At 45.0% G+C, this 27,061-nt stretch overlaps 1 protein-coding gene across 1 annotated transcript in view; it reads left to right on the top strand.

Annotated features, from left to right (window-relative positions):
- The window catches only part of EPSTI1 (epithelial stromal interaction 1), a 161,998-nt gene that overhangs the window by 96,699 nt on the left and 38,238 nt on the right, over positions 1 to 27,061 (top strand). The window contains exons 5-6 of the mRNA XM_069758227.1: positions 14,448 to 14,531; positions 17,514 to 17,592. Coding sequence (XP_069614328.1) covers positions 14,448 to 14,531; positions 17,514 to 17,588 — 159 coding nt within the window. The 3' untranslated portion in view covers positions 17,589 to 17,592. The remainder of the gene's footprint in view (positions 1 to 14,447; positions 14,532 to 17,513; positions 17,593 to 27,061) is intronic.

Raw genomic sequence — 27,061 nt, 5'->3', positions numbered from 1 at the left:
AGGTGTCTAATTTTGATGCCCAGTAATCAAATGGGAATGACGGTTGAGGGAGAACGTCGATAAGGGATGAAAAATAGTTAGTAACCATACTGGACAAATGTTGTCTCCTGTCACTTTGAATTGATGCTGCAGTACCTGTCCTGTCTGCGGTCATAGCAAAATCACTCCACAACCTGGTCAGAAAACCCCTCTGGCCAACGCCACTTCTGATTTCTGCCCCTCTAACACCTCTGGTCTGCTGGCCCCTGCAGCTCGTGTTAGAACGATCACGGGCGCTGTGTGCAGGGAATGCCAGAAGCAAACGGTCAATAAGAGTTGATTGTTTGGTTGCTAATATTAGTTCCAAGTTCTCATGTGGCATTATATTTTGCAATTTGCCTTTATAGCGAGGATCAAGGAGGCAGGCCAACCAGTAATCGTCATCGTTCATCATTTTTGTTATGCGTGTGTCCCTTTTGAGGATTCGTAAGGCATAATCCGCCATGTGGCCCAAAGTTCCAGTTCTCAAATCTGTGGTTGTGCTTGGTTGAGGGGCAGTTTCAGGCAAATCCACGTCACTTGTGTCTCTCCAAAAACCAGAACCCGGCCTTGCCGCGCCAACAATTTCCACTGGCCCCGAAAAGCTTCCTCATTAAAAATATAATCATCCCCATCATCCTCCTCGTCCTCCTCCTCCTCTTCGCCCGCTACCTCGTCCTGTACACTGCCCTGGCCAGACAATGGCTGACTGTCATCAAGGCTTTCCTCTTCCTCAGCTGCAGACGCCTGATCCTTTATGTGCGTCAAACTTTGCATCAGCAGACGCATTAGGGGGATGCTCATGCTTATTATGGCGTTGTCTGCACTAACCAGCCGTGTGCATTCCTCAAAACACTGAAGGACTTGACACATGTCTTGAATCTTCGACCACTGCACACCTGACAACTCCATGTCTGCCATCCTACTGCCTGCCCGTGTATGTGTATCCTCCCACAAAAACATAACAGCCCGCCTCTGTTCACACAGTCTCTGAAGCATGTGCAGTGTTGAGTTCCACCTTGTTGCAACGTCTATGATTAGGCGATGCTGGGGAAGGTTCAAAGAACGCTGATAGGTCTGCATACGGCTGGAGTGTACAGGCGAACGGCGGATATGTGAGCAAAGTCCACGCACTTTGAGGAGCAGGTCGGATAACCCCGGATAACTTTTCAGGAAGCACTGCACCACCAGGTTTAAGGTGTGAGCCAGGCAAGGAATGTGTTTCAGTTGGGAAAGGGAGATGGCAGCCATGAAATTCCTTCCGTTATCACTCACTACCTTGCCTGCCTCAAGATCTACAGTGCCCAGCCACGACTGCGTTTCTTTCTGCAAGAACTCGGACAGAACTTCAGCGGTGTGTCTGTTGTCGCCCAAACACTTCATAGCCAATACAGCCTGCTGACGTTTGCCAGTAGCTGCCCCATAATGGGAGACCTGGTGTGCAACAGTGGCAGCTGCGGATGGAGTGGTTGTGCGACTGCGGTCTGTGGACGAGGTCTCGCTTCTGCAGGAGGACGAGGAGGAGGAGGAGGGGGTGCGAACGGCTACAGCCAACTGTTTCCTAGACCGTGGGCTAGGCAGAACTGTCCCAAACTTGCTGTCCCCTGTGGACCCTGCATCCACCACATTTACCCAGTGTGCCGTGATGGACACGTAACGTCCCTGGCCATGCCTACTGGTCCATGCATCTGTTGTCAGGTGCACCTTTGTGCTCACAGATTGCCTGAGTGCATGGATGATGCGCTCTTTAACATGCTGGTGGAGGGCTGGGATGGCTTTTCTGGAAAAAAGTGTCGACTGGGTAGCTCGTAGCGTGGTACAGCGTAGTCCATCAGGGCTTTGAAAGCTTCGCTTTCAACTAACCGGTAGGGCATCATCTCTAACGAGATTAGTCTAGCTATGTGGGCGTTCAAACCCTGTGTACGCGGATGCGAGGCTAAGTACTTCCTTTTTCTAACCATAGTCTCATGTAGGGTGAGCTGGACTGGAGAGCTGGAGATCGTGGAACTAGCGGGGGTGCCGGTGGACATGGCAGACTGAGAGACGGTGGGAGATGGTATTGTTGGCGCCAGTGCCCTAGATGCAGTGTTTCCTACTACGAAACTGGTGATTCCCTGACCCTGACTGCTTTGGCCTGGCAAAGAAACCTGCACAGATACTGCAGGTGGTGCAGAAAATGGTGGCCCTACACTGCCGGAAGGGATGTTGCGTTGATGACTAGCTTCATTGGCCGAGGGTGCTACAACCTTAAGGGACGTTTGGTAGTTAGTCCAAGCTTGCAAATGCATGGTGGTTAAATGTCTATGCATGCAACTTGTATTGAGACTTTTCAGATTCTGCCCTCTGCTTAAGGTAGTTGAACATTTTTGACAGATTACTTTGCGCTGATCAATTGGATGTTGTTTAAAAAAATGCCAGACTGCACTCTTTCTAGCATCGGATACCTTTTCAGGCATTGCAGACTGAGCTTTAACCGGATGGCCACGCTGTCCTCCAACAGGTTTTGACTTTGCCACGCGTTTTGGGCAAGATATGGGCCCGGCAGATGGAACCTGTTTCGATGTTGATGCCTGCTGCGGCCCCTCCTCCTCCGCTTCAGAACTGCTGCCGCCTGCACCCTGTTCCCCCAATGGCTGCCAATCGGGGTCAAGAACTGGGTCATCTATTACCTCTTCTTGTAGCTCGTGTGCAACTTCGTCTGTGTCACCGTGTCGGTCGGTGGTATAGCGTTCGTGATGGGGCAACATAGTCTCATCAGGGTCTGATTCTTGATCAGCACCCTGCGAGGGCAATGTTGTGGTCTGAGTCAAAGGACCAGCATAGTAGTCTGGCTGTGGCTGTGCATCAGTGCACTCCATGTCAGATTCAACTTGTAATGGGCATGGACTGTTAACTGCTTCACTTTCTAAGCCAGGGACGGTATGTGTAAAGAGCTCCATGGAGTAACCCGTTGTGTCGCCTGCTGCATTCTTCTCTGTTGTTGTTTTTGCTGAAGAGGACAAGGAAGCGACTTGTCCCTGACCGTGAACATCCACTAACGTCGCGCTGCTTTTACTTTTACCAGTTTCACGAGAGGAGGCAAAAGAGCTAGAGGCTGAGTCAGCAAGATAAGCCAAAACTTGCTCTTGCTGCTCCGGCTTTAAAAGCGGTTTTCCTACTCCCAGAAAAGGGAGCGTTCGAGGCCTTGTGTAGCCAGACGACGAACCTGGCTCCACAGCTCCAGACTTAGGTGCAATATTTTTTTTCCCACGACCACCTGATGCTCCACCACTACCACTACCCTCATTACCAGCTGACAATGAACGCCCCCGGCCACGACCTCCTCCACCAGACTTCCTCATTGTTTTAAAAACGTTACCAAACTAACGGTATTTGTTGCTGTCACACAACTTACACGGTGAGCTATAACTTCAGTATGATTTAGCTACCCCTTTACAGGTGGGTGAGACCACAACGAAAATCAGGCACAATGTTACACACTCTGTTGTTGGTGGCAACAAATGAGAGAGATGCCACACACGCAGGACTGTCACTGAAGCGCAAATGTAAATATTAATCTCCCACTGATTTGTTGTTTTTTTTTAAAAGGGAGACTTTAGAAAAAAAAAAATAATAAAAAAAAATGATTTTTTAAGGAAGAATTTATAAACCAAATAAAATGAAATGATTGTTTCAGGGAGAATTTAGAAAACAAATAAAAAAAAAATAGGCTTTCTATGGCCCACTGAGTGAGAGAGGACGCACACAGGAGTCAGGAGTGGCACACAAGCCCAGAGGCCAATATTTTTCTCCCACTGATTGATTTAGTGATTTTTTCAGGTAGATTTTGGAACCCAAATCAAGCAAAAAAATTAATAGGCTTTCTGTGGCCCACAATTGGAGAGAGAGAGATGGCACACCCAGGAGTCAAGACTGGCACACAAGCAGAAAGGGCAATATTAATCTCCCACTGATTTGATTTTTTTTTTTTTTTCAGGGAGACTTTAGAAAAAAAAAATACAAAAAAATGAATTTTTCAGGAAGAATTTAGAAACCAAATAAAATAAAATGATTGTTTCAGGGAGAATTTAGAAAACAAATAAAAAAAAAATAGGCTTTGTAGGGCCCACTGAGTGAGAGAGGACGCACACAGGAGTCAGGAGTGGCACACAAGCCCAGAGGCCAATATTTTTCTCCCACTGATTGATTTAGTGATTTTTTCAGGTAGATTTTGGAACCCAAATCAAGCAAAAAAATTAATAGGCTCTCTATGGCCCACAATTGGAGAGAGAGAGAGATGGCACACCCAGGAGTCAAGACTGGCACACAAGCAGAAAGGGCAATATTAATCTCCCACTGATTTGATTTTTTTTTTTTTTTCAGGGAGACTTTAGAAAAAATAAAATAAAAAAAAAATGATTTTTTCAGGAATAATTTAGAAACCAAATAAAATAAAATGATTTTTTCAGGGAGAATTTAGAAAACAAATAAAACAAAAAATAGGCTTTCTAGGGCCCACTGAGTGAGAGAGGACGCACACAGGAGTCAGGAGTGGCACACAAGCCCAGAGGCCAATATTTATCTCCCACTGATTGATTTATTGATTTTTTCAGGTAGAATTTAGAACCCAAATCAACCAAAAAAATAAATAGGCTTTCTATGGCCCACTATTTGTGAGAGAGATGGCACGCTCAGGACTGGCACACAAGCCCAGAGGCCAATATTAATCTCCCACTTTTTTTTTTTTTTCCAGGGAAAATTTATAAACCCAATAAAAAAAATAATAAATAGGCTTTCTATGGCCCACTATCTGAGAGAGAGAGATGGCACGCTTAGGACTGGCACACAAGCCCAAAGGCTAATATTAATCTCCCACTGATTGATTTATTGATTTTTTCAGGTAGAATTTAGAACCCAAATCAACCAAAAAAATAAATAGGCTTTCTATGGCCCACTATTTGTGAGAGAGATGGCACGCTCAGGACTGGCACACAAGCCCAGAGGCCAATATTAATCTCCCACTTTTTTTTTTTTTTTCCAGGGAAAATTTATAAACCCAATAAAAAAAAAAATAAATAGGCTTTCTATGGCCCACTATCTGAGAGAGAGAGATGGCACGCTTAGGACTGGCACACAAGCCCAAAGGCCAATATTAATCTCCCACTGATTGATTTATTGATTTTTTCAGGTAGAATTTAGAACCCAAATCAAGCAAAAAAATTAATAGGCTTTCTATGGCCCACTGAGTGAGAGATGGCACACACAGGAGTCAGGAGTGGCACACAAGCCCTGAGGCCAATATTTTTCTCCCACTGATTGATGTTGTGATTTTTTCAGGTAGATTTTGGAACCCAAATCAAGCAAAAAAATAAATAGGCTTTCTATGGCCCACTGAGTGAGAGATGGCACACACAGGAGTAAGGAGTGGCACACAAGCCCTGAGGCCAATATTTTTCTCCCACTGATTGATGTAGTGATTTTTTCAGGTAGATTTTAGAACCCAAATCAAGCAAAAAAATAAATAGGCTTTCTATGGCCCACTGAGTGAGAGATGACACAGACAGGGATGGCACTCTAGCAGAAATGCCAATCTTAATCTCCCACAAAAAAAAAAAAAAAAGGAACTGTCCTTCAATTACTATCTCCCTGCAGTAATCTCAGCCAGGTATGGCAGGCAGCAATAAGGAGTGGACTGATGCACAAATTAAATAAAAAGTGTGGACAAACAAACAAGATAGCTGTGCAGAAAGGAAGGAACAAGAGGATTTGTGCTTTGAAAAAAGCAGTTGGTTTGCACAGCGGCGTACACACAGCAATGCAGCTATCAGGGAGCCTTCTAGGGCAGCCCAATGAGCTACAGCGCTGAGGGGAAAAAAAAAAAATGTAGCTTCCACTGTCCCTGCACACCGAAGGTGGTGTTGGACAGTGCAAATCGCTACAGCACAAGCGGTTTGGTGGTTAATGGACCCTGCCTAACGCTATCCCTGCTTCTGACGAAGCGGCAGCAACCTCTCCCAAAGCTCAGATCAGCAGCAGTAACATGGCGGTCGGCGGGAACGCCCCTTTATAGCCCCTGTGACGCCGCGGACAGCAAGCCAATCACTGCAATGCCCTTCTCTAAGATGGTGGGGACCAGGACCTATGTCATCACGCTGCCCACACTCTGCGTTTACCTTCATTGGCTGAGAAATGGCACTTTTCGCGTCATTGAAACGCGACTTTGGCGCGAAAGTCGCGTACCGCATGGCCGACCCCGCACAGGGGTCGGATCGGGTTTCATGAAACCCGACTTTGTCAAAAGTCGGCGACTTTTGAAGATGTTCGACCCGTTTCGCTCAACCCTAGTTGCCACTATTACTTTAGACATGGTATATACAATTTATCTATGTTATTAATTGTATCCACTGTATTTCTATGCAAATTGCTCTTCATAAGCCTCCTTACCTTGACAAGCCAGAGCTGGTATGTCACTCTCCACAAGGAGAAACCTGTATTTCTAGGAATTATGTGACTTTTTGCTACCACAATGCATTAAAGTGATATTTCGGCTGTGTCATTTTGCCTCCTGATGGCAATTTGAGCAATGTATTTTGACATTGTTTTGGCAAAATTACAGAATTATGTATACTGTAGTCGCTATATGAAGGTTCTGTGTGATGTTCCGTTTGAGCTTCTTTAGACTCTTTGATGATCATTCCCTGCATATTTTCAAAAAATCCAGCATTTTTTCTTCTACTTATTGGATTTGATACATTTACATAATGTCTATGTTCATTGATTGAATATAACATTTTTATAGACACATATTTGAGAGATATATTCTCTCTGGCACTGTATTTGATGACATATTTACATTTATGTGTCTGGATATACAGTTGGTGTCTGGACCATATTTTCATTTTCTTTACATGAGACTCGTCAACTTTACTATATGGTTGATTACTATTTTATATAGCACAGTCAAGCTAATTATAATTTATTTAATATCAGTATCCATATCTGATCTGAACAGATTGGATAAGATTGCCTTCGCGGGCAGGGTCCTCATTCCTCCTGTACCAGTTATGACTTGTATTGTTTAAGATTATTGTACTTGTTTTTATGTATACCCCTCCTAACATGTGCCATGGAATAAATGGCGCTATAATAATAATAATAATAATAATAATAATAATAACTAGTATGGTGGAAATAATTTTAAAGGGTTTATAGTAAAAGTTATACTTAAATCTAATTAGTCCACCCATCTCTGTGAAAATTCTATATAAGCCCGGCCCTACACCACTGTCTCCTTCCTGTGTACTCTGTGCATAGGCACAAAGTAGCCAATCAGTGTTGGGGCGGGATTATACAGAGTTTATGAATATCAACTATATGGCAGCAGGTTTACTAGTCCTCTAATTATGATGTGCTGCTGATAAAACTGTGATTTTTTTTTTCAAAACTACTCTTAGCAGCCCACTAAGTGAGACATCATTGGAATCAGGGTCTCTTTCAATACATCATGATGCTTTCAGATTAGGTGGCAAGAATCTGGTGACACATTCCCTTTAAGAAAATCTGGAACTAAATCCTGCTCAACTGTGCATAAACTGAATAAAGGTTCTCTGTACGGGAGGTGTGGTTTAATGGATGGAATCTTGGTTATGTAAAAGAGCAGGGAAAAATTGCATATTTTCACCTTCCCCTCCATAATAATATGCTGTACACTGCAGCCTACAGAATGTTTTGTCAGGAATTAACTATGTTGGAGTTTTATTATGCTCCATTCTTATATAAAAAAAAGGAGCTTGATATTTAAATACTAGATGATTCAATTAGAAATGTTAAAAGGTTCTTTATTATGATACAGAAATGCACAACAGAACATTTGCCTCATTACAATCATAGACACAAAAGACGCAGGGGACAATTATTTGCTGGGGAAAATATTTTTCATCCTTTTTAATGAACAAGTCATTTATTAAATCTGTGTATTACAGTGATATATTGTATAATCATAACTGAACAGCAAGAGTAATAATGCAAGTGATTATTACCACTGTCACTTGTGCTTTGTCTATATTTAACGCTAGAATGCTACGTTTCTGCATGGTATGAAGTCTTTGTTGTAAATATTTTGAATGCATGTAATCACAAAGAAAGGTATATTCAGCCTGGGGGAGACCTTGAATTTGATCATTGACGCATAAGCTATTATTGCATAAAATGCTTGTTTTTATTAAAATATAGCCAACAGATATATACCTAGGCTGACAAACTTGGGTTCGAGACCCTACACGTGTCTATAATCCATTGTTTCAAACTTGTCTGCTTGTAGACCATCTTTTCATTCACAAATGAATTCTCTATGTTCCAGGCAATATTGTGCCCAATGTTTATTAAACTTTTTTTTTTTAGCATTTGTCCAATTCTACAAAAGTAATTCTATCTATTCTATTTTTTTTAAAACTCAAAATAAATGGGTCACTAAACAACATCCAATCAGCTGCTTCTATGCTGCACGGCGGAAATTTAATAGACTATTTACGCAGGCTAACCCACCTTCAGATGCACACGGAACAATCTGTAACTCATCTCTTAGTGCAAATAGGCTGCCATTGTTCTCGTCAGCATAAGTCCTCTAGGTGTAATAATAATAATATTAGCAAATACCTTCAACTAGAAATGTAGTATAGTTCTTCTGATTCGCTGTATCGCTTACCCTGTATGCAGGGCATTGCAGTAGTTTAGGTATCCATGGTTATGACCACTAGCAACAAACTAACTGTTACTATATGAGTGGTTGTAACTAGAGTTGAGCGACTTTTACTTTTTTCGGATCGAGTCGGGTTTCGCGAAACCCGACTTTGTGAAAAGTCGGGTCGGGTGAAATCGGCCGATTATTGCGAAAAGTCGGGGGCCGACTGAAACACGAAACCCAATGCAAGTCAATGGGGAATCAAAGTCGGCAATGAGTGGAGGCCAGGAAAACACCTACAGTGCTCATTTTAATGCCAAAAACATCAATTCGTATTACTTAAGCTTGTCAATCTTAATTTACTTTATAATAATCGTTAGGCATTGAAAACTGGGGGTCATTTGGCTAAAGTTGTGGGGGGGGGGGTAGGGCTGGCTCAAGTTTTTAGTGGGCCCAGGAAACGGGGAATACGTCACGGCGGTGGAGCAGGGAGAGGTAAGTATTTCAACGTTACAAGTGGTTTGATCCTGAGCAAGCAGGGGGAGCCCACTCGTTGGCACTGGCACAGGGCCCTTCATAGTATGACGGTGTGTTTGACGGCAGGTGGCGCCTCCCACTGGCAGAGACACTTTTGCGTACTATGAGGGGCCCTGTGCCAGTGACGTCACAAACGAGTATGCCCCCCCACCTGATGAAGGAACCTGCACTTTCATCTGCACCTTCCTCTTTGTCCCCGTGTAAGGTGGTATAGTATGCGGGAAGGGGAAGCTGACTTTCAGCAGGGTCAGATTCTGGCTGTGTAGAGTGCAAGCGGAATGTAGTGGTCTGGGTGAATGTACCAGCAGACTCATCTAGCAGTGGCTGGGCAATGGGCAGGACGAGGAGAAAACATAGATATAGGCCCAAATAATAAAGTAGGATAAATGCAGTTCAAAATTGGTAACAGGACTAAACAGGCGGCATTGCTTTGTTCAGTGGAGGACAACTGTAATGAGTGGCATACACAGTTAGTAGGCCCAAATTTTAAAGTAGGCTAAATGCAGTTCAAAATTGTTAACAGGACTAAACAGGCGGCATTGCTTTGTTCAGTGGAGGACAACTGTAATGAGTTGCAGACACAGTTAGTAGGCCCAAAATACTAAAGTAGGCTAAATGCAGTTCAAAATTGTTAACAGGACTAAACGGGCGGCATTGCTTTGTACAGTGGAGGACAACTGTAATGAGTGGCAGACACAGTTAGTAGGCCCAAATACTAAAGTAGGCTAAATGCAGTTCAAAATTGGTAACAGGACTAAATGGGCGGCATAGCTAGGTAGAAGGGTGGGCTCCTCTGCTGAGTAGCAGACAGTGGTAGTAGGCGCAAAGTATTAACTGGTCTAAATGGAGGCCAGGGCCCCTGTATATTTTAACTATCATCTATCATTTCAACAAATTTGTATTGGCAGTGCCATTGAAGGATTTACCAGCACAGATTACACAGTGGTGGAGCAGGGAGAGGTAAGTATAGCAAGTGGTAGAGCACTGTTCGAGCTGTGGGAACACTCTCTCGTGGGCGGCAGTACTGGCACAGGGCCCCACATATTATGACGGTGTGTCTGACGTTGGTTGTGCACCACCACCGTCAGAGACACTTCATTGTACTATGAGGGACCCTGTGCCAGTGCTGCCGCCCAAGAGTGGGCACACCCACCTATCCAGGCAAACGGCACTCGCAGGGGTGCTTGTGCCAGGTGGTGACCACGGCCCTGTGGGGGGAGTCAGCCCATTTAGGGAGGTATAAAAATGGCCTATGGTGGACATTCAGCAATTGCAAATGGAGGAATTGGAGCAGTCAGTAAGAGGAGGCCAAAAGCAAGACACTTTTCCAGCAAGCTACATGTCAGCAGGGGAAGGTGGGGCAAAATAATTTGAAATCCATGATTGGTTCATTTTAATGAAGGTCAGATCATCCGGCTTTAAAAGCTGTTTTCCTACTCCCAGATAAGGGAGCCTTCGAGGCCTTGTGTAGCCAGACGATGACGCTGGCTCAACACCTCTAGCCTTAGCTGCTATTGTGGTTTTGCCACTAACACCAGATGCACCACCACCACGACCACCATCAGTACCAGCTGGCAACCACCGCCCATGGGCTCTTCCACCAGACTTCCTAATTTTTTGGAAAATCTAACCAAAATAACAACCGTTATATGGTACTGTAAAACAAGGTAGAAGGTGTATATAAACGTGTTGAGAATTTAAATCTCCCTTTTTTTTTGGGGGGGGACTGAACCAAACCTCAGGTTTGTGTTGCATAAAACAACACAATGTAAGTGGCAGAAAGTGGCTGGCTGATATACTACAAACTAACAGGACTGAAAAATATCCACTTTGTGATAATTTGAATCTCACTTATTTTTTGGGAGGAGACTGAACCAAACCTCAGGCCCTGTGCATAAAACAACACAATGTACCGTATATACTCGAGTATAAGCCGACCCGAGTATAAGCCGACCCCCCTAATTTTGCCACAAAAAACTGGGAAAACTTATTGACTCGAGTATAAGCCTAGGGTAGGAAATGCAGCAGCTACTGGTAAATTTCAAAAATAAAAATAGATGCTCCAAACCGTTCATTATTGCCCCATAAGATGCTCCATATAAAGCTGTGCCATATATAATGCTCCATACTGTTCATTATTGCCCCATAGATGTGCCATAGAAAGCTCTGCCATATAGTGCTCTGCACCGTTCATCATTGCCCTATATATGTGCCATATAAAGCTGTGCCATATAGTGCTCTGCACCGTTCATTATTGCCCCATAGATGTGCCATATAGTGCCCTGCACCGTTCATTATTGCCCCATAGCTGCCATATAGTGCTCTGCACCGTTCATTATTGCCCCATAGCTGCCATATAGTGCTATGTGCCGTTCAGTACTGCCCCATAGCTGCCATATAGTGCTGTGTGCCGTTCAGTACTGCCCCATAGCTGCCATATAGTGCTGTGTGCCGTTCAGTACTGCCCCATAGCTGCCATATAGTGCTGTGTGCCGTTCAGTACTGCCCCATAGCTGCCATATAGTGCTGTGTGCCGTTCAGTACTGCCCCATAGCTGCCATATAGTGCTGTGTGCCGTTCAGTACTGCCCCATAGCTGCCATAAGTGCTGTGTGCCGTTCAGTACTGCCCCGTAGCTGCCATATAGTGCTGTGTGCCGTTCAATACTGCCCCATAGCTGCCATATAGTGCTGTGTGCCGTTCAGTACTGCCCCATAGCTGCCATATAGTGCTGTGTGCCGTTCAGTACTGCCCCATAGCTGCCATATAGTGCTCTGCACCGTTCAGTACTGCCCCATAGCTGTGCCATAGAAAGCTCTGCCATTGCTGCTGCTGCTGCAATAAAAAAAAAAATGCCATACTCACCTCTCTTGATTGCAGCTCCCAGCGTCCGGTCCCGACGTCTCTCCGCTCTGACTGATCAGGCAGAGGGCGCCGCGCACACTATATGCGTCATCGCGCCCTCTGACCTTAACAGTCAGAGCGGAGCGACGCCAGGAAGATAGAGTGGCGCCCGGCGGCTGGAACGTGGACAGGTGAATATAACATACTTACCTAGTCCCAGCGATCCTGGCGCTCCCCTCCTGTCCCACGGTCTTCTGTGCCGCAGCCTCTTTCTCTATCAGCGGTCACCGGCACCGCTGATTAGAGAAATGAATAGGCGGCTCCACCCCTATGGGAGGTGGAGCCGCCTATTCATTTCTCTAATGAGCGGTCCCACGTGACCGCTGAAGAGGGGAAGAAGCTGCAGCACAGAAGACCGTGGGACGGCAGGGGGAGCGCCAGGATCGCTGGGACTAGGTAAGTATACCTCAGCGCCCTCTCCCCCTCACCCGCCGACCCCACCGCTGCCGTGACTCGAGTATAAGCCGAGAGGGGCACTTTCAGCCCAAAATTTTGGGCTGAAAATCTCAGCTTATACTCGAGTATATACGGTAAATGGCAGAAAGTGGCTGGCTGATATACTACAAACTAACAGGACTGAAGTATATCCACTTTGTGAGAATTTGAATCTCACTTATTTTTTTGGGAGACTGAATTAAACCTCAGGCCCTGTGCATAAAACAACACAATGTAAGTGGCAAAAAGTGGCTGGCTGATATACTACAAACTAACAGGACTGAAGTATATCCACTTTGTGATAATTTGAACCTCACTTTTTTGGGGGGAGACTGAAACAAAACTCAGGCCCAGTGTATATAACAACGCAATCTAAGTGGTAGAAAGTGGCTGGCTGACATACCACAAACTAACAGGACTGCAGTATATCCACTTTATGAGAATTTGAATCTCACTTTTTGGGGGGGAGACTGAACCAAAACTCAGGCCCAGTGTATATAACAACACAATGTAAGTGGCAGAAAGTGGCTGGCTAATATACCACAAACTAACAGGACTGAAGTATATCCACTTTGTGAGAATTTGAATCTCACTTTTTTGGGGGGAAACTGAACCAAACCTCAGGCCCTGTGCATAAAACAACACATTGTAAGTGGCAGAAAGTGGTTGGAAGATATATGAAAAAATACAAGGACTGTAGTACAATTTCAATCTCCCTACATTGATCTCAGGAAAAGTATAGCAGCAATAAAAAGGACTGCTGCACGCAAAAGTGTGGACAAATAAACAAGATAACTGTGCAGAAAGGAGCAACAGGATTTTTGCTTTTAAAAAAGCAGTTGGTTTGCACAGCAGCGTGCAAACAGCAATGCAGCTATCAGGGAGCCTTATAAGGCAGGAACATAAACCAGCTCACCCGTGATTCAGCAACCAAACCTCGGGAGCACGGACCCGCTGTGTCCAGGCGTGCAAGATCCAGAAAAAGAAAGAAATGTCCAGCCTCACCGAGTCCGTAAAAAAGCTTTTTCTTTATTAACAAACTTTGAACATGGAGGATACAGACTTCAGCACAACCATATGGGCAAGAATCTCAACGTGTTTCTGGAGACTAGGCTCCCTTTTTACGGACTCGGTGAGGCTGGACATTTCTTTCTTTTTCTGAGCCTTATAAGGCAGCCTAATAAGCTACAGAGCTGATGCACAAAAATATAGCCTCCACTGTCCCTGCAAACAAATGGTGGTGTTGGACAGTGGAAATCGCTACAGCACAAGCGGTTTGGGGGTTAATCTTCCCTCCCTAACTATATCCCTTCTTCTGATGAAGCTGCAGCGACCTCTCCCTATGCTAAGATCGGCAGAAGTAAGATGGCGGCCGGCGTGCACGCCCCTTTATAGCCCCTGTGATGAAAGCAAGCCAATCACTGTCATGCTCTTCTCTAAGATGGTGGGGACTAAGACCTATTTCAGCACGCTGCCCACACTCTGCTTCCTCCTTCATTGGCTGAAAAATGGCGTTGAAAGCGTCATATGAAACGCGACTTTTGCGCGCAGATTGCCAACCTCATGGCCGATCCTACACTAGGATCGGGTCGGGTTTCATGAAAAATTTTTTTTGAATTTGTCCGATCTGTTATGCTCAACCCTAGTCGTAACTATGGATACCCAAGCTACTGCAATACCCTGCATATGAGGTAAGCGACATAACAAATCAGACGAACTATACTACATTTCTATTTGGAGATATTTGCTAATTTTTTTTATTATTACATCTACTACTTATTTGGATAGGATCTTGGAGATGGGAATACCCCCTTAAGGATCAAGAAGCTTTGCTTATTTGCCTATAGTTCGTTTCATAATGATATTCTGAAAACTAAATTTAAGGTTTTGTTCAGATCCAGAGAGAAGATTATAAAAGAAAGCAAAAGGAGGAGGAAGATGCTAAGATACAACAGATGAAAGACATTCAGAGAAAAAAGGTGTGTTTTACAAAAATGGTATATTGTTTCTAACATCATTATGTCCATCGGAAATCAAATCATAGTATCATAAATTATTACAGCGAAAAGGCCGATTTCTTGTTTTTCCTGTTTCTCTGGTGTCTAAATTGGCAAAGAAAGAGTTTAGCAGTCCATCTCTTACAGAATTTGTGCTTAAGGGTATTAAAAATGTTAAGACATATTGAGGACATTTATATCCACTAAAGCCAAAAACTCACAATCAATAGAATTATGACTTTCATTTATTTAGTAGTGCAAGCTAGTACATTAAAAATAATATTTTATTGCTCGCTCTCAAAACATGCTTTAGGTATTTTAATACATTTTAATACTTTGCCTGATTGACTGATTTCTGTCATTTCGCTCGATAGATGTAAATTATTGATTGATAGGCTTGTTTATATGCAACCAAACAACAACAACAAAGAAACACAGAAAGAACAAAAGCATTGTGCAGATTTGTGCTGACATCTTTATTTTTTCTAAATAGCACAGACAGCCTGTATGAAAGCACATAGAGTCCCAGCAGAGCCTTGAGCACCCCATGCTCCACTAAGAGAAACCTCCATGCGGAGATATTCTTTACTAGAAACAATGCTTTTGGTGGATAATTGCACTGTAACATGGTACCTGTTAGAACATAACATGATACTTGGAGAAGATCTATTACACTTTTAGATAACTTAGAGCTTGTCTGGAGATATAATATAATAGGGTATAATAGGGTGCCTGGGCTTTAAGTTTCAAAGTTTTATAGCAGCATTCACCTACATTTGTGCTCAAAAGTTTACACACCCGGCAGAATTTTTGCTTTCTTGGCCTTTTTTTCAGAGAGTATGAATGATAACGCCAAAACCTTTTCTCCACTCATGGTTAGTGGTTGGGTGAAGCCATTTATTGTCAAACTACTGTGTTTTCTCATTTTAAATCATAATGACAACCCAAAACATCCAAATGACCCTGATCAAAAGTTCACATACACCGGTGATTTGGGCCTGATAACAAGCACAGAAGATGATACAAATGGGTTTGAATGGCTACTAAAGGTAACATCCTCATCTGTGACCTGATTGCTTGTAATCAGTGTGTGCATAAAAGCTGAGTGAGTTTCTTTGATCCAGCCAGACTCTTGCATCATTCATCCAGCCGCTGATGCTTCTGGAATGAGAGTCGTGGGAAAAGCAAAAGAATTGTCAACGGATCTACGGGAAAAGGTAGTTGAATTGTATAAAACAGGAAAGGGATACAAAAAGATATCCAAGGAATTGATAATGCCACTCAGCAACGTTCAAACTGTGATTAACAAATGGAAAAGGGCTCTGTAAAAACAAAACCACGGTCAGATAGACCAACAAAAATGTCGTCCACAACTGCCAGGAACATTGTTCGAGATGCAAAGAAAAGCCCTCAAATAACATCAGCTGAAATGCAGAACTCTCTGAAAACTGGCGGTGTGGCTGTTTCAGGATGCACAAGAAGGAAGCACTTAAAGAAAGAAGAAAGCCATTACTGCGCAAATGACACAAAGTATCTCACCTACAACACGCAAAACATCACAGAGACAAGCCTCAAAACTTCTGGAACAAGGTAATTTGGAGTGATGAGACCAAAATAATTGAACTTTTTGGCCACAACCATAATGTTACATTTGGAGAAAGGTCAACAAGGCCTATGATGGAAGGAACAACATTCCTGCTGTAAAGCATGGAGGTGGATCACTGATGTTTTGGACATGTGTGAGCTACAAACGCACAGGAAACTTGGTCAAAGTTGAAGGAAAGATGAATGCAGCATGTTATCAACAAATACTGGAGGCAAATTTGCAATCAGCCTGGAAGCTGCGAATGGGTTGTACTTGGATGTTCCAACATGACAACGATCCAAAACACAAGGCCAAGTCGACCTGTCATTGGCTACAGCAGAACAAAGTGAAGGTTCTTGAGTGGCCATCTCAGTCTCCTGACCTCAATATCATTGAGCCACTCTGGGGAGATCTTAAGTGCGCAGTTCATGCTAGTCAGGCCAGGAATTGAAGGCTTTTTGCCAAGAAGAGTGGGAAACTGTACCATCTGAGAAAATTAAGAGCCTCATCCACAACTACCACAAAAGACTTCAAGCTGTCATTGATGTTAGAGGGGGCAATATACGGTATTAGGAAATAGTTTATGTAAACCATTGATCATTGTCATTTGGATGTTTTGGTTTGTCATTATGATTTAAAAAGAGAACATGCAGTAGTTTGACAATAAATGGCTTCACCCAACTACTAGCCATGAGTGGATAAAAAGTTTTGGTGCTATCATTCATCTTCTCTGAAAAAAGTCCAAGAAAGCAAACATTGTGCTGTAAACTTTTGAGAACAACTAATTGCCAGTTCTTGTAAAACAACTCAAAGACACCCATAAAAGAAAGAGACACCTCCCTGACTCCCAATTGACAATCCTCCACCAAAAAAAGGCTCCAGGAAAGCAGTGCTGGGGATGGGTCATGACTTGGCAGATAGGGGGCGTAGTTTTGTGAAAAAGATCCTTTGCCAATTTCCTATCTTTTGGAAAAGTATTATCAAATGGTGGCAGTAACAGTGGAACAGGACAAATTTGTCAAATCTGTCAAGATTATTATCATTAGAGATGAGGACTAATGTTATAAATAACTGCAAAGTGACTACTACCTCTCGTCAACTTAAAAAAACTACTTTGCAAAAGAGTTTACCAACTTGATTTTTACTATGTTCGAACAGCTGATCAAAAAATCATGGACAGTCGATATTTTTTATGGACACATTTCAAAACCATGACAAATCATTGATACATTTCTACAGTCCATAATTTTGATATGAAGATATCAGTTGCATTCAGTGTGAAGCATAAAATGATGATTATGATTTTCATAACTATCTGTCGAAGTTTCTCAAGTTTAAAAAAATAAATCATGTGCATATCAAATTTCTTTTACACATAGGAGAAATTAGAAATTTCTGGACAGTTCGCATCACTGCTTTACAGACATGTTGAAAACTGTGGTCTGACTCCATAAGTAGGTTTGTAGGGAGGAATGGGGCTACATAACCTAAAGTTCATGACAAATCCACTATGGTAATTCAGCTTCCAAATCGGAATACTCAGGGTCCACTATCGAAATAAAATAAGCGTAAAACCTGGCCACTTTCGTCCTGATGACGTCATCTTTCGGTACTGTATTTTACTATTTCTGATCTCTGCATATTGGTAATCTAATTCTTAAAGGGAACCAGTCACCCCCAAAATCGAAGGTGAGCTAAGCCCACCAGCATCAGGGGCTTATCTACAGCATTCTGTAATGCTGTAGATAAGCCCCCGATGTATCCTGATGGATGAGAAAAAGAGGTTAGATTATACTCACCCAGGGGCGGTTCCGGTACGATGGGCATCGCGGTCCGGGGTCTCCCATCATCTTACGATGACATGTGGTGAGTGTATGGGGAAGTCCAAACCTGGCTCCCGCGGTCCCCCAGGTGCATAATTGACTTTTTTGCTGCCTCCCCCCAGTCGTCTCAGTAATCCAAGATGGCACCGCCTTCTCCCAGAGCTTCCCGCACTGCACGCCGAGTCTCGCAGTCATAATCATCAAGCACAGCTGCAGCTGAGATCTCCGACGCCCCTGTAACTGCCGCCCTGCTCAGGGAAATGCTGGGGGACCTCAGAACCTCCCTACAGGAGGATATGCGCTCTATGCTGGCGGAACTGAGAGGAGACATGGAGGACTTAGGGAACCGCACAGACCGCCTTGAACGTAAAATGGCGGAGCTGGTTACCTCACATAATGAGCTCTGGGATGCCCATGATAACCTACACCTGATGGCTACTAAAACCCACTCTAAGACCCTGGACCTGGAGGACTGATCCAGGAGAAACAACATCAAGCTCAGGGGCATAGAGAAGTCTGTTATGGTGGCAGACCTGAAAGCATTTCTACAAGATTTTATTCTTACAGTTCTCTTACAATCTGTTAAAAAAGATATTGTAATTGACCGCATCCACCGGATCCCTAAACCAGCAGATCTGGGTCCCTCTGTCCCTAGGGACGTGCTGGCACGTATTCACTTCTTTAAATGAAAGAAGACTTCCTTCAGGCGTTGAGAAACAACCCGACACTGCCTGAACGTTTTGCTCACATCGCTATTTTCCCTGATTTGTCCCCGGGGACTCTAGCTCTACGTAGGGCTTTTTTGCCTTTCACCACAATCCTGAGGGAAAAGGGTATTATATACCGCTGGGAGTTCCCCACCAAGCTCCTCATCCGCAAGGATGGATCGGTCACTACTTGCCTGACTCCTTCACAAGCTGCGAGAACCCTGACCCAATGGGGCCTGAAGCCTCCTGGTTCCCCTTAATCTGCAGACTCCCCAAGATCTGGAAGCAACAAGAATGGCAGATGGCACATCTATCCGGAATGGGAGACGGCCTAAGGTTTAATTCTACATCACTTCCTGGCTATTTTCCCGTACAAAACTGTTTTGCTTTATTTGATTTTTTCTTTCTTTTTGCATGCTGTTTTTTTCTGCTGAGTTGGCTACTTTTTTTTTGGCTAGCCTCAGCGTATTGCCCCATAGGTGAACTGTTTTTCTTCCTCTCACCTTTGGACTCAGGATATTCCTGAATGGACCTCTGTTTCATTGTTTATTATGTGTTCATCTGTCTTTCCTTCTCCTCCCCCCCTTTCTCCCCCTGGTTTCCTGCAGGTTTGCTTTAATTAGAAGTCCACACTCTTACTACCCTCACTTGCAGTTTCCCAGAGAACATGATTTATATTCAATTAATGTAAACGGACTCCATTCACCAGGTAAAAGGTCGGTCGTTTGGCGCCAACTCGCTAAAACTCGCTAAGACATCATTTGTCTCCAAGAAATGCACTTATTATTATGTGACAATGTAAGAATGTACTCGGGATTATACCCCCATCAATTCTTCGCAAATGGCAAATCAAAAAAGGTGGGGGTAGCTATTTTCTTTAGTAAATCCAATACCTTTCAGTTGATTCGCTCTGTAGCTGACCCTCTGGGCAGATTCATTATAGTTCTCTGCCTCATTAACAACGTCCCTTACACCATCGCCTCTATTTATGCCCCTAATTACGCCCAGATTAAATTTCAAAATAATTTTTTTCATACACTTAGTACTATTCAACATGGTTACAAGCTGATTGCAGGAGACTTTAATATCCCTATGTGTAAAACTTTGGACTGCTATGTCTCCTCTCTGTCTAGAGGTGAAGCGGGCCCTCTTATCAATTCTTACAACCTTCATGACATCTGGAGATATTTGCACTGCAATGAGCGAGATTATACATTCATGTCACCTAGACACGGTTCTTACAGTAGGATTGACTATGTGCTGGTGGACGATGTGGCTCTTCCCCACTGTATCTCCGCAGACATAGGCAACATTACCTGGTCAGATCATGCCCCACTATCTGTTTCTCTGAAAGATCCTCTGACTAGGGTTGAGCGAAACGGGTCGTTCATTTTCAAAAGTCGCCGACTTTTGGCAAAGTCGGGTTTCATGAAACCCGATCCGACCCTGTGCGGGGTCGGCCATGCGGTACGCGACTTTCGCGCCAAAGTCGCGTTTCAATGACGCGAAAAGTGCCATTTCTCAGCCAATGAAGGTAAACGCAGAGTGTGGGCAGCGTGATGACATAGGTCCTGGTCCCCACCATCTTAGAGAAGGGCATTGCAGTGATTGGCTTGCTGTCTGCGGCGTCACAGGGGCTATAAAGGGGAGTTCCCGCCGACCGCCATGTTACTGCTGCTGATCTGAGCTTAGGGAGAGGTTGCTGCCGCTTCGTCAGAAGCAGGGATAGCGTTAGGCAGGGTCCATTAACCACCAAACCGCTTGTGCTGTAGCGATTTCCACTGCCCAACACCACCTTCGGTGTGCAGGGACAGTGGAAGCTACATTTTATTCTTTTTTCCCCTCAGCGCTGTAGCTCATTGGGCTGCCCTAGAAGGCTCCCTGATAGCTGCATTGCTGTGTGTACGCCGCTGTGCAAACCAACTGCTTTTTTCAAAGCACAAATCCTCTTGTTCCTTCCTTTCTGCACAGCTATCTTTTTGGTTTGTACACACTTTTTATTTAATTTGTGCATCAGTCCACTCCTTATTGCTGCCTGCCATACCTGGCTGAGATTACTGCAGGGAGATAGTAATTGAAGGACACTCCCTGTTTTTTTTTTTTTTGTGGGAAATTAAGATTGACATTTCTGCTAGAGTGCCATCCCTGTCTGTGTCATCTCTCACTCAGTGGGCCATAGAAAGCCTATTATTTTTTTTAGCTTGCTTTGGGTTCCAAAATCTACCTGAAAAAATCACTACATCAATCAGTGGGAGATAAATATTGGCCTCTGGGCTTGTGTGCCACTCCTGACTCCTGTGTGCGTCATCTCTCACTCAGTGGGCCATAGAAAGCCTTTTTTTGTTTTATTTGTTTTCTAAATTCTCCCTGAAAAAATCATTTTATTTTCTTTGGTTTCTAAATTCTTCCTGAAAAAATCATTTTATTCTATTTTTTTTTTTCCTAAAGTCTCCCTGAAAAAAAATAAATAAATAAAATCAGTGGGAGATTAATATTTACATTTGTGCTTCAGTGACAGTCCTGCGTGTGTGGCATCTCTCTCATTTGTTGCCACCAACAACAGAGTGTGTAACATTGTGCCTGATTTTCGTTGTGGTCTCACTCACCTGTAAAGGGGTAGCTAAATCATACTGAAGTTATAGCTCACCGTGTAATTTGTGTGACAGCAACAAATACCGTTAGTTTGTTTACGTTTTTAAAACAATGAGGAAGTATGGTGGAAGAGGTCGTGGCCGGGGGCGTTCATTGTCAGCTGGTAATGAGGGTAGTGGTAATGGTGGAGCATCAGCTGGTCGTGGGAAAAAAAATATTGCACCTAAGTCTGGAGCTGTGGAGCCAGGTTCGTCGTCTGGCTACACAAGGCCTCGAACGCTCCCTTTTCTGGGAGTAGGAAAACCGCTTTTAAAGCCGGAGCAGCAAGAGTAAGTTTTGGCTTATCTTGCTGACTCAGCCTCTAGCTCTTTTGCCTCCTCTCGTGAAACTGGTAAATGTCAAAGCAGCGCGTCGTTAGTGGATGTTCACGGTCAGGGACAAGTCGCTTCCTTGTCCTCTTCAGCAAAAACAACAACAGAGAAGAATGCAGCAGGCGACACAACGGGTTACTCCATGGAGCTCTTTACACATACCGTCCCTGGCTTAGAAAGTGAAGCAGTTAACAGTCCATGCCCATTACAAGTTGAATCTGACATGGAGTGCACTGATGCACAGCCACAGCCAGACTACTATGCTGGTCCTTTGACTCAGACCACAACATTGCCCTCGCAGGGTGCTGATCAAGAATCAGACCCTGATGAGACTATGTTGCCCCATCACGAACGCTATACCACCGACCGACACGGTGACACAGACGAAGTTGCACACGAGCTACAAGAAGAGGTAATAGATGACCCAGTTCTTGACCCCGATTGGCAGCCATTGGGGGAACAGGGTGCAGGCGGCAGCAGTTCTGAAGCGGAGGAGGAGGAGCCGCAGCAGGCATCAACATCGCAACAGGTTCCATCTGCCGGGCCCGTATCTTGCCCAAAACGCGTGGCAAAGCTAAAACCTGTTGGAGGACAGCGTGGCCATCCGGTTAAAGCTCAGTCTGCAATGCCTGAAAAGGTATCCGATGCTAGAAAGAGTGCAGTCTGGCATTTTTTTAAACAACATCCAATTGATCAGCGCAAAGTCATCTGTCAAAAATGTTCAACTACCTTAAGCAGAGGACAGAATCTGAAAAGTCTCAATACAAGTTGCATGCATAGACATTTAACCACCATGCATTTGCAAGCCTGGACTAACTACCAAACGTCCCTTAAGGTTGTAGCACCCTCGGCCAATGAAGCTAGTCAGCAACGCAACATCCCTTCCGGCAGTGTAGGGCCACCATTTTCCGCACCACCTGCAGTATCTGTGCAGGTTTCTTTGCCAGGCCAAAGCCGTCAGGGTCAGGGAATCACCAGTTTCGTAGTAGGAAACACTGCATCTAGGGCACCGGTGGCAACAATACCATCTCCCACCGTCTCTCAGTCTGCCATGTCCACCGGCACCCCCGCTAGTTCCACGATCTCCAGCTCTCCAGTCCAGCTCACCCTACATGAGACTATGGTTAGAAAAAGGAAGTACTTAGCCTCGCATCCGCGTACACAGGGTTTGAACGCACACATAGCTAGACTAATCTCGTTAGAGATGATGCCCTACCGGTTAGTTGAAAGCGAAGCTTTCAAAGCCCTGATGGACTACGCTGTACCACGCTACGAGCTACCCAGTCGACACTTTTTTTCCAGAAAAGCCATCCCAGCCCTCCACCAGCATGTTAAAGAGCGCATCGTCCATGCACTCAGGCAATCTGTGAGCACAAAGGTGCACCTGACAACAGATGCATGGACCAGTAGGCATGGCCAGGGACGTTACGTGTCCATCACGGCACACTGGGTAAATGTGGTGGATGCAGGGTCCACAGGGGACAGCAAGTTTGGGACAGTTCTGCCTAGCCCACGGTCTAGGAAACAATTGGCTGTAGCCGTTCGCACCCCCTCCTCCTCCTCTTCGTCCTCCTGCAGAAGCGAGAGCTCGTCCACAGACCGCAGTCGCACAACCACTCCATCCGCAGCTGCCACTGTTGCACACCAGGTCTCCCATTATGGGGCAGCTACTGGCAAACGTCAGCAGGCTGTATTGGCTATGAAGTGTTTGGGCGACAACAGACACACCGCGGAAGTTCTGTCCGAGTTCTTGCAGAAAGAAACGCAGTCGTGGCTGGGCACTGTAGATCTTGAGGCAGGCAAGGTAGTGAGTGATAACGGAAGGAATTTCATGGCTGCCATCTCCCTTTCCCAACTGAAACACATTCCTTGCCTGGCTCACACCTTAAACCTGGTGGTGCAGTGCTTCCTGAAAAGTTATCCGGGGTTATCCGACCTGCTCCTCAAAGTGCGTGGACTTTGCTCACATATCCGCCGTTCGCCCGTACACTCCAGCCGTATGCAGACCTATCAGCGTTCTTTGAACCTTCCCCAGCATCGCCTAATCATAGACGTTGCAACAAGGTGGAACTCAACACTGCACATGCTTCAGAGACTGTGTGAACAGAGGCGGGCTGTTATGTTTTTGTGGGAGGATACACATACACGGGCAGGCAGTAGGATGGCAGACATGGAGTTGTCAGGTGTGCAGTGGTCGAAGATTCAAGACATGTGTCAAGTCCTTCAGTGTTTTGAGGAATGCACACGGCTGGTTAGTGCAGACAACGCCATAATAAGCATGAGCATCCCCCTAATGCGTCTGCTGATGCAAAGTTTGACGCACATAAAGGATCAGGCGTCTGCAGCTGAGGAAGAGGAAAGCCTTGATGACAGTCAGCCATTGTCTGGCCAGGGCAGTGTACAGGACGAGGTAGCGGGCGAAGAGGAGGAGGAGGACGAGGAGGATGATGGGGATGATTATATTTTTAATGAGGAAGCTTTTCCGGGGCCACTGGAAATTGGTGGCGCGGCAAGGCCGGGTTCTGGTTTTTTGAGGGACACAAGTGACGTGGATTTGCCTGAAACTGCCCCTCAACCAAGCACAACCGCAGATTTGAGAACTGGAACTTTGGCCCACATGGCGGATTATGCCTTACGTATCCTCAAAAGGGACACACGCATAACTAAAATGATGAATGATGACGATTACTGGTTGGCCTGCCTCCTTGATCCTCGCTATAAAGGCAAATTGCAAAATATAATGCCACATGAGAACTTGGAACTAATATTAGCAACCAAACAATCAACTCTTGTTGACCGTTTGCTTCTGGCATTCCCTGCACACAGCGCCCGTGATCGTTCTCACACGAGCTGCAGGGGCCAGCAGACCAGAGGAGTTAGAGGGGCAGAAATCAGAAGTGGCGTTGGCCAGAGGGGTTTTCTGACCAGGTTGTGGAGTGATTTTGCTATGACCGCAGACAGGACAGGTACTGCAGCATCAATTCAAAGTGACAGGAGACAACATTTGTCCAGTATGGTTACAAACTATTTTTCATCCCTTATCGATGTTCTCCCTCAACCGTCATTCCCATTTGATTACTGGGCATCAAAATTAGACACCTGGCCAGAATTGGCAGAATATGCATTGCAGGAGCTTGCTTGCCCGGCAGCTAGTGTCCTATCAGAAAGAGTATTCAGTGCTGCAGGTTCAATACTAATAGAAAAAAGGACTCGTCTGGCTACCCAAAATGTAGATGATCTAACCTTCATTAAAATGAACCACAACTGGATTTCGAAATCTTTTGCCCCACCTTGCCCGGCTGACACCTAGCTTTCCTATAAAAAGGTCTTGCCTGTGGACTATTCTGAATGCCTTTTCCAATCTCGTAATTTTCTGCACCTGATTGTCCAGCATACGACATGTTTACACCTCACTAAATGGCCAAACTCCCCACACGGGGCCGTGGTATCGACACTTGGCGACAGCACCCGTGAGAGTGCAGTTTGTCTGAAGAGGTGGGTGAGCCCGCTTTTGGTCGACGGCACTGCCACTGGGTCCCTCCTAGTACAATAAAGTGTCTCTGGCGGTGGTGGTGCGCACCCAACGTCAGACACACCGTTGTAATATGAGGGGCCCTGGGCCTGTACCGCCGGCCACAAGACAGTTTCCCCCAACCCCAGCTCAAACAGTGCTCTACCACTTGCAAAATTATCTCACAGCTCCACCAATGTTTAGTCTATGCGCTGACATCCTTCAATGCCTGCCACTGACAATACCATTGTATTGACATTTTTGTTATGTTAGGCCTTCGATGCCTGTCTGTGGTCACTCCTTCCACTAGGCCTCCACTGACCACACCACTGCTGCCCGTGTACCCCTGTAACCAATTTAAAATTGCCTACAGCCATGTGTTATTATTTTAGGCCTTCGATGCCTGTCTGCGGTCACTCCTTCCACTAGGCCTCCACTGACCACACCACTGCTGCCCGTGTACCCCTGGAACCAATTTAAAATTGCCTACAGCCATGTGTTATTATTTTAGGCCTTCGATGCCTGTCTGCGGTTACTCCTTCCACTAGGCCTCCACTGACCACACCACTGCTGCCCGTGTACCCCTGTAACCAATTTAAAATTGAGTACAGCCATGTGTTATTATTTTAGGCCTTCGATGCCTGTCTGCGGTGACTCCTTCCACTAGGCCTCCACTGACCACACCACTGCTGCCCGTGTACCCCTGGAACCAATTTAAAATTGCCTACAGCCATGTGTTATTATTTTAGGCCTTCGATGCCTGTCTGCAGTCACTCCTTCCACTAGGCCTCCACTGACCACACCACTGCTGCCCGTGTACCCCTGGAACCAATTTAAAATTGCCTACAGCCATGTGTTATTATTTTAGGCCTTCGATGCCTGTCTGCGGTCACTCCTTCCACTAGGCCTCCACTGACCACACCACTGCTGCCCGTGTACCCCTGGAATCAATTTAAAATTGCCTACAGCCATGTGTTATTATTTTAGGCCTTCGATGCCTGTCTGCGGTCACTCCTTCCACTAGGCCTCCACTGACCACACCACTGCTGCCCGTGTACCCCTGGAACCAATTTAAAATTGCCTACAGCCATGTGTTATTATTTTAGGCCTTCGATGCCTGTCTGCGGTCACTCCTTCCACTAGGCCTCCACTGACCACACCACTGCTGCCCGTGTACCCCTGTAACCAATTTAAAATTGCCTACAGCCATGTGTTATTATTTTAGGCCTTCGATGCCTGTCTGCGGTCACTCCTTCCACTAGGCCTCCACTGACCACACCACTGCTGCCCGTGTACCCCTGGAACCAACATCAGAAAATATAAAAATAAGTATTTTGCTTATAAAAAAGAAAATACTGGAGAGATATCAAATGCAGACATTTTAACATTAAAAACAAACACATACAACAAAAATCTGGTACAGTACTAAAAATGGCCACCAGCTACAATAACTTTCTCCTGCAAGTAGTTAACTGAAAGGTTTTTTCAATTTTAAACACAGATATGGCATCCACCGAGTGTTGTCCTGTCGCGTCTTCTTTATATTATTGCCAAGAAGATGCAAAACAATGAAAATAATAAAATCATTATTTACCAAAAAAATAGAGTAAGTCAAAACCACATTGCAAATAAACATTCATTACAAATAAAGAAGCAGGGCGCGTCCGAGGGTGAGTATATACCTAATAAGAATATAATCACCCTCGGACGCGCCCTGCTTCTTTCCGACAGCCTTCCTTCCTAAGAATCAGCCCTTCCGTGGTGTAGAGAGAGGGTTTGTTACACTCCAAGGTGTTCCCCAGGTTGCCTTTCCTGAGCTTCGATCTTCCGGCTCTCGTTTGGTAGTTGTTGGAAACTACGCTGCATTGGGCCTACAAATTGGGTATGGGGTGTAGAGAGATGGTGTGTTCCACTCCAAGGTGT

This window comes from Ranitomeya imitator, chromosome 3 (genome assembly GCF_032444005.1).
Source record: "Ranitomeya imitator isolate aRanImi1 chromosome 3, aRanImi1.pri, whole genome shotgun sequence".
NCBI lineage: Eukaryota > Metazoa > Chordata > Amphibia > Anura > Dendrobatidae > Ranitomeya > Ranitomeya imitator.
The sequence above is the reverse complement of the archived record's forward strand: the minus strand, read 5'-3'. Positions and strand labels throughout refer to the sequence as shown.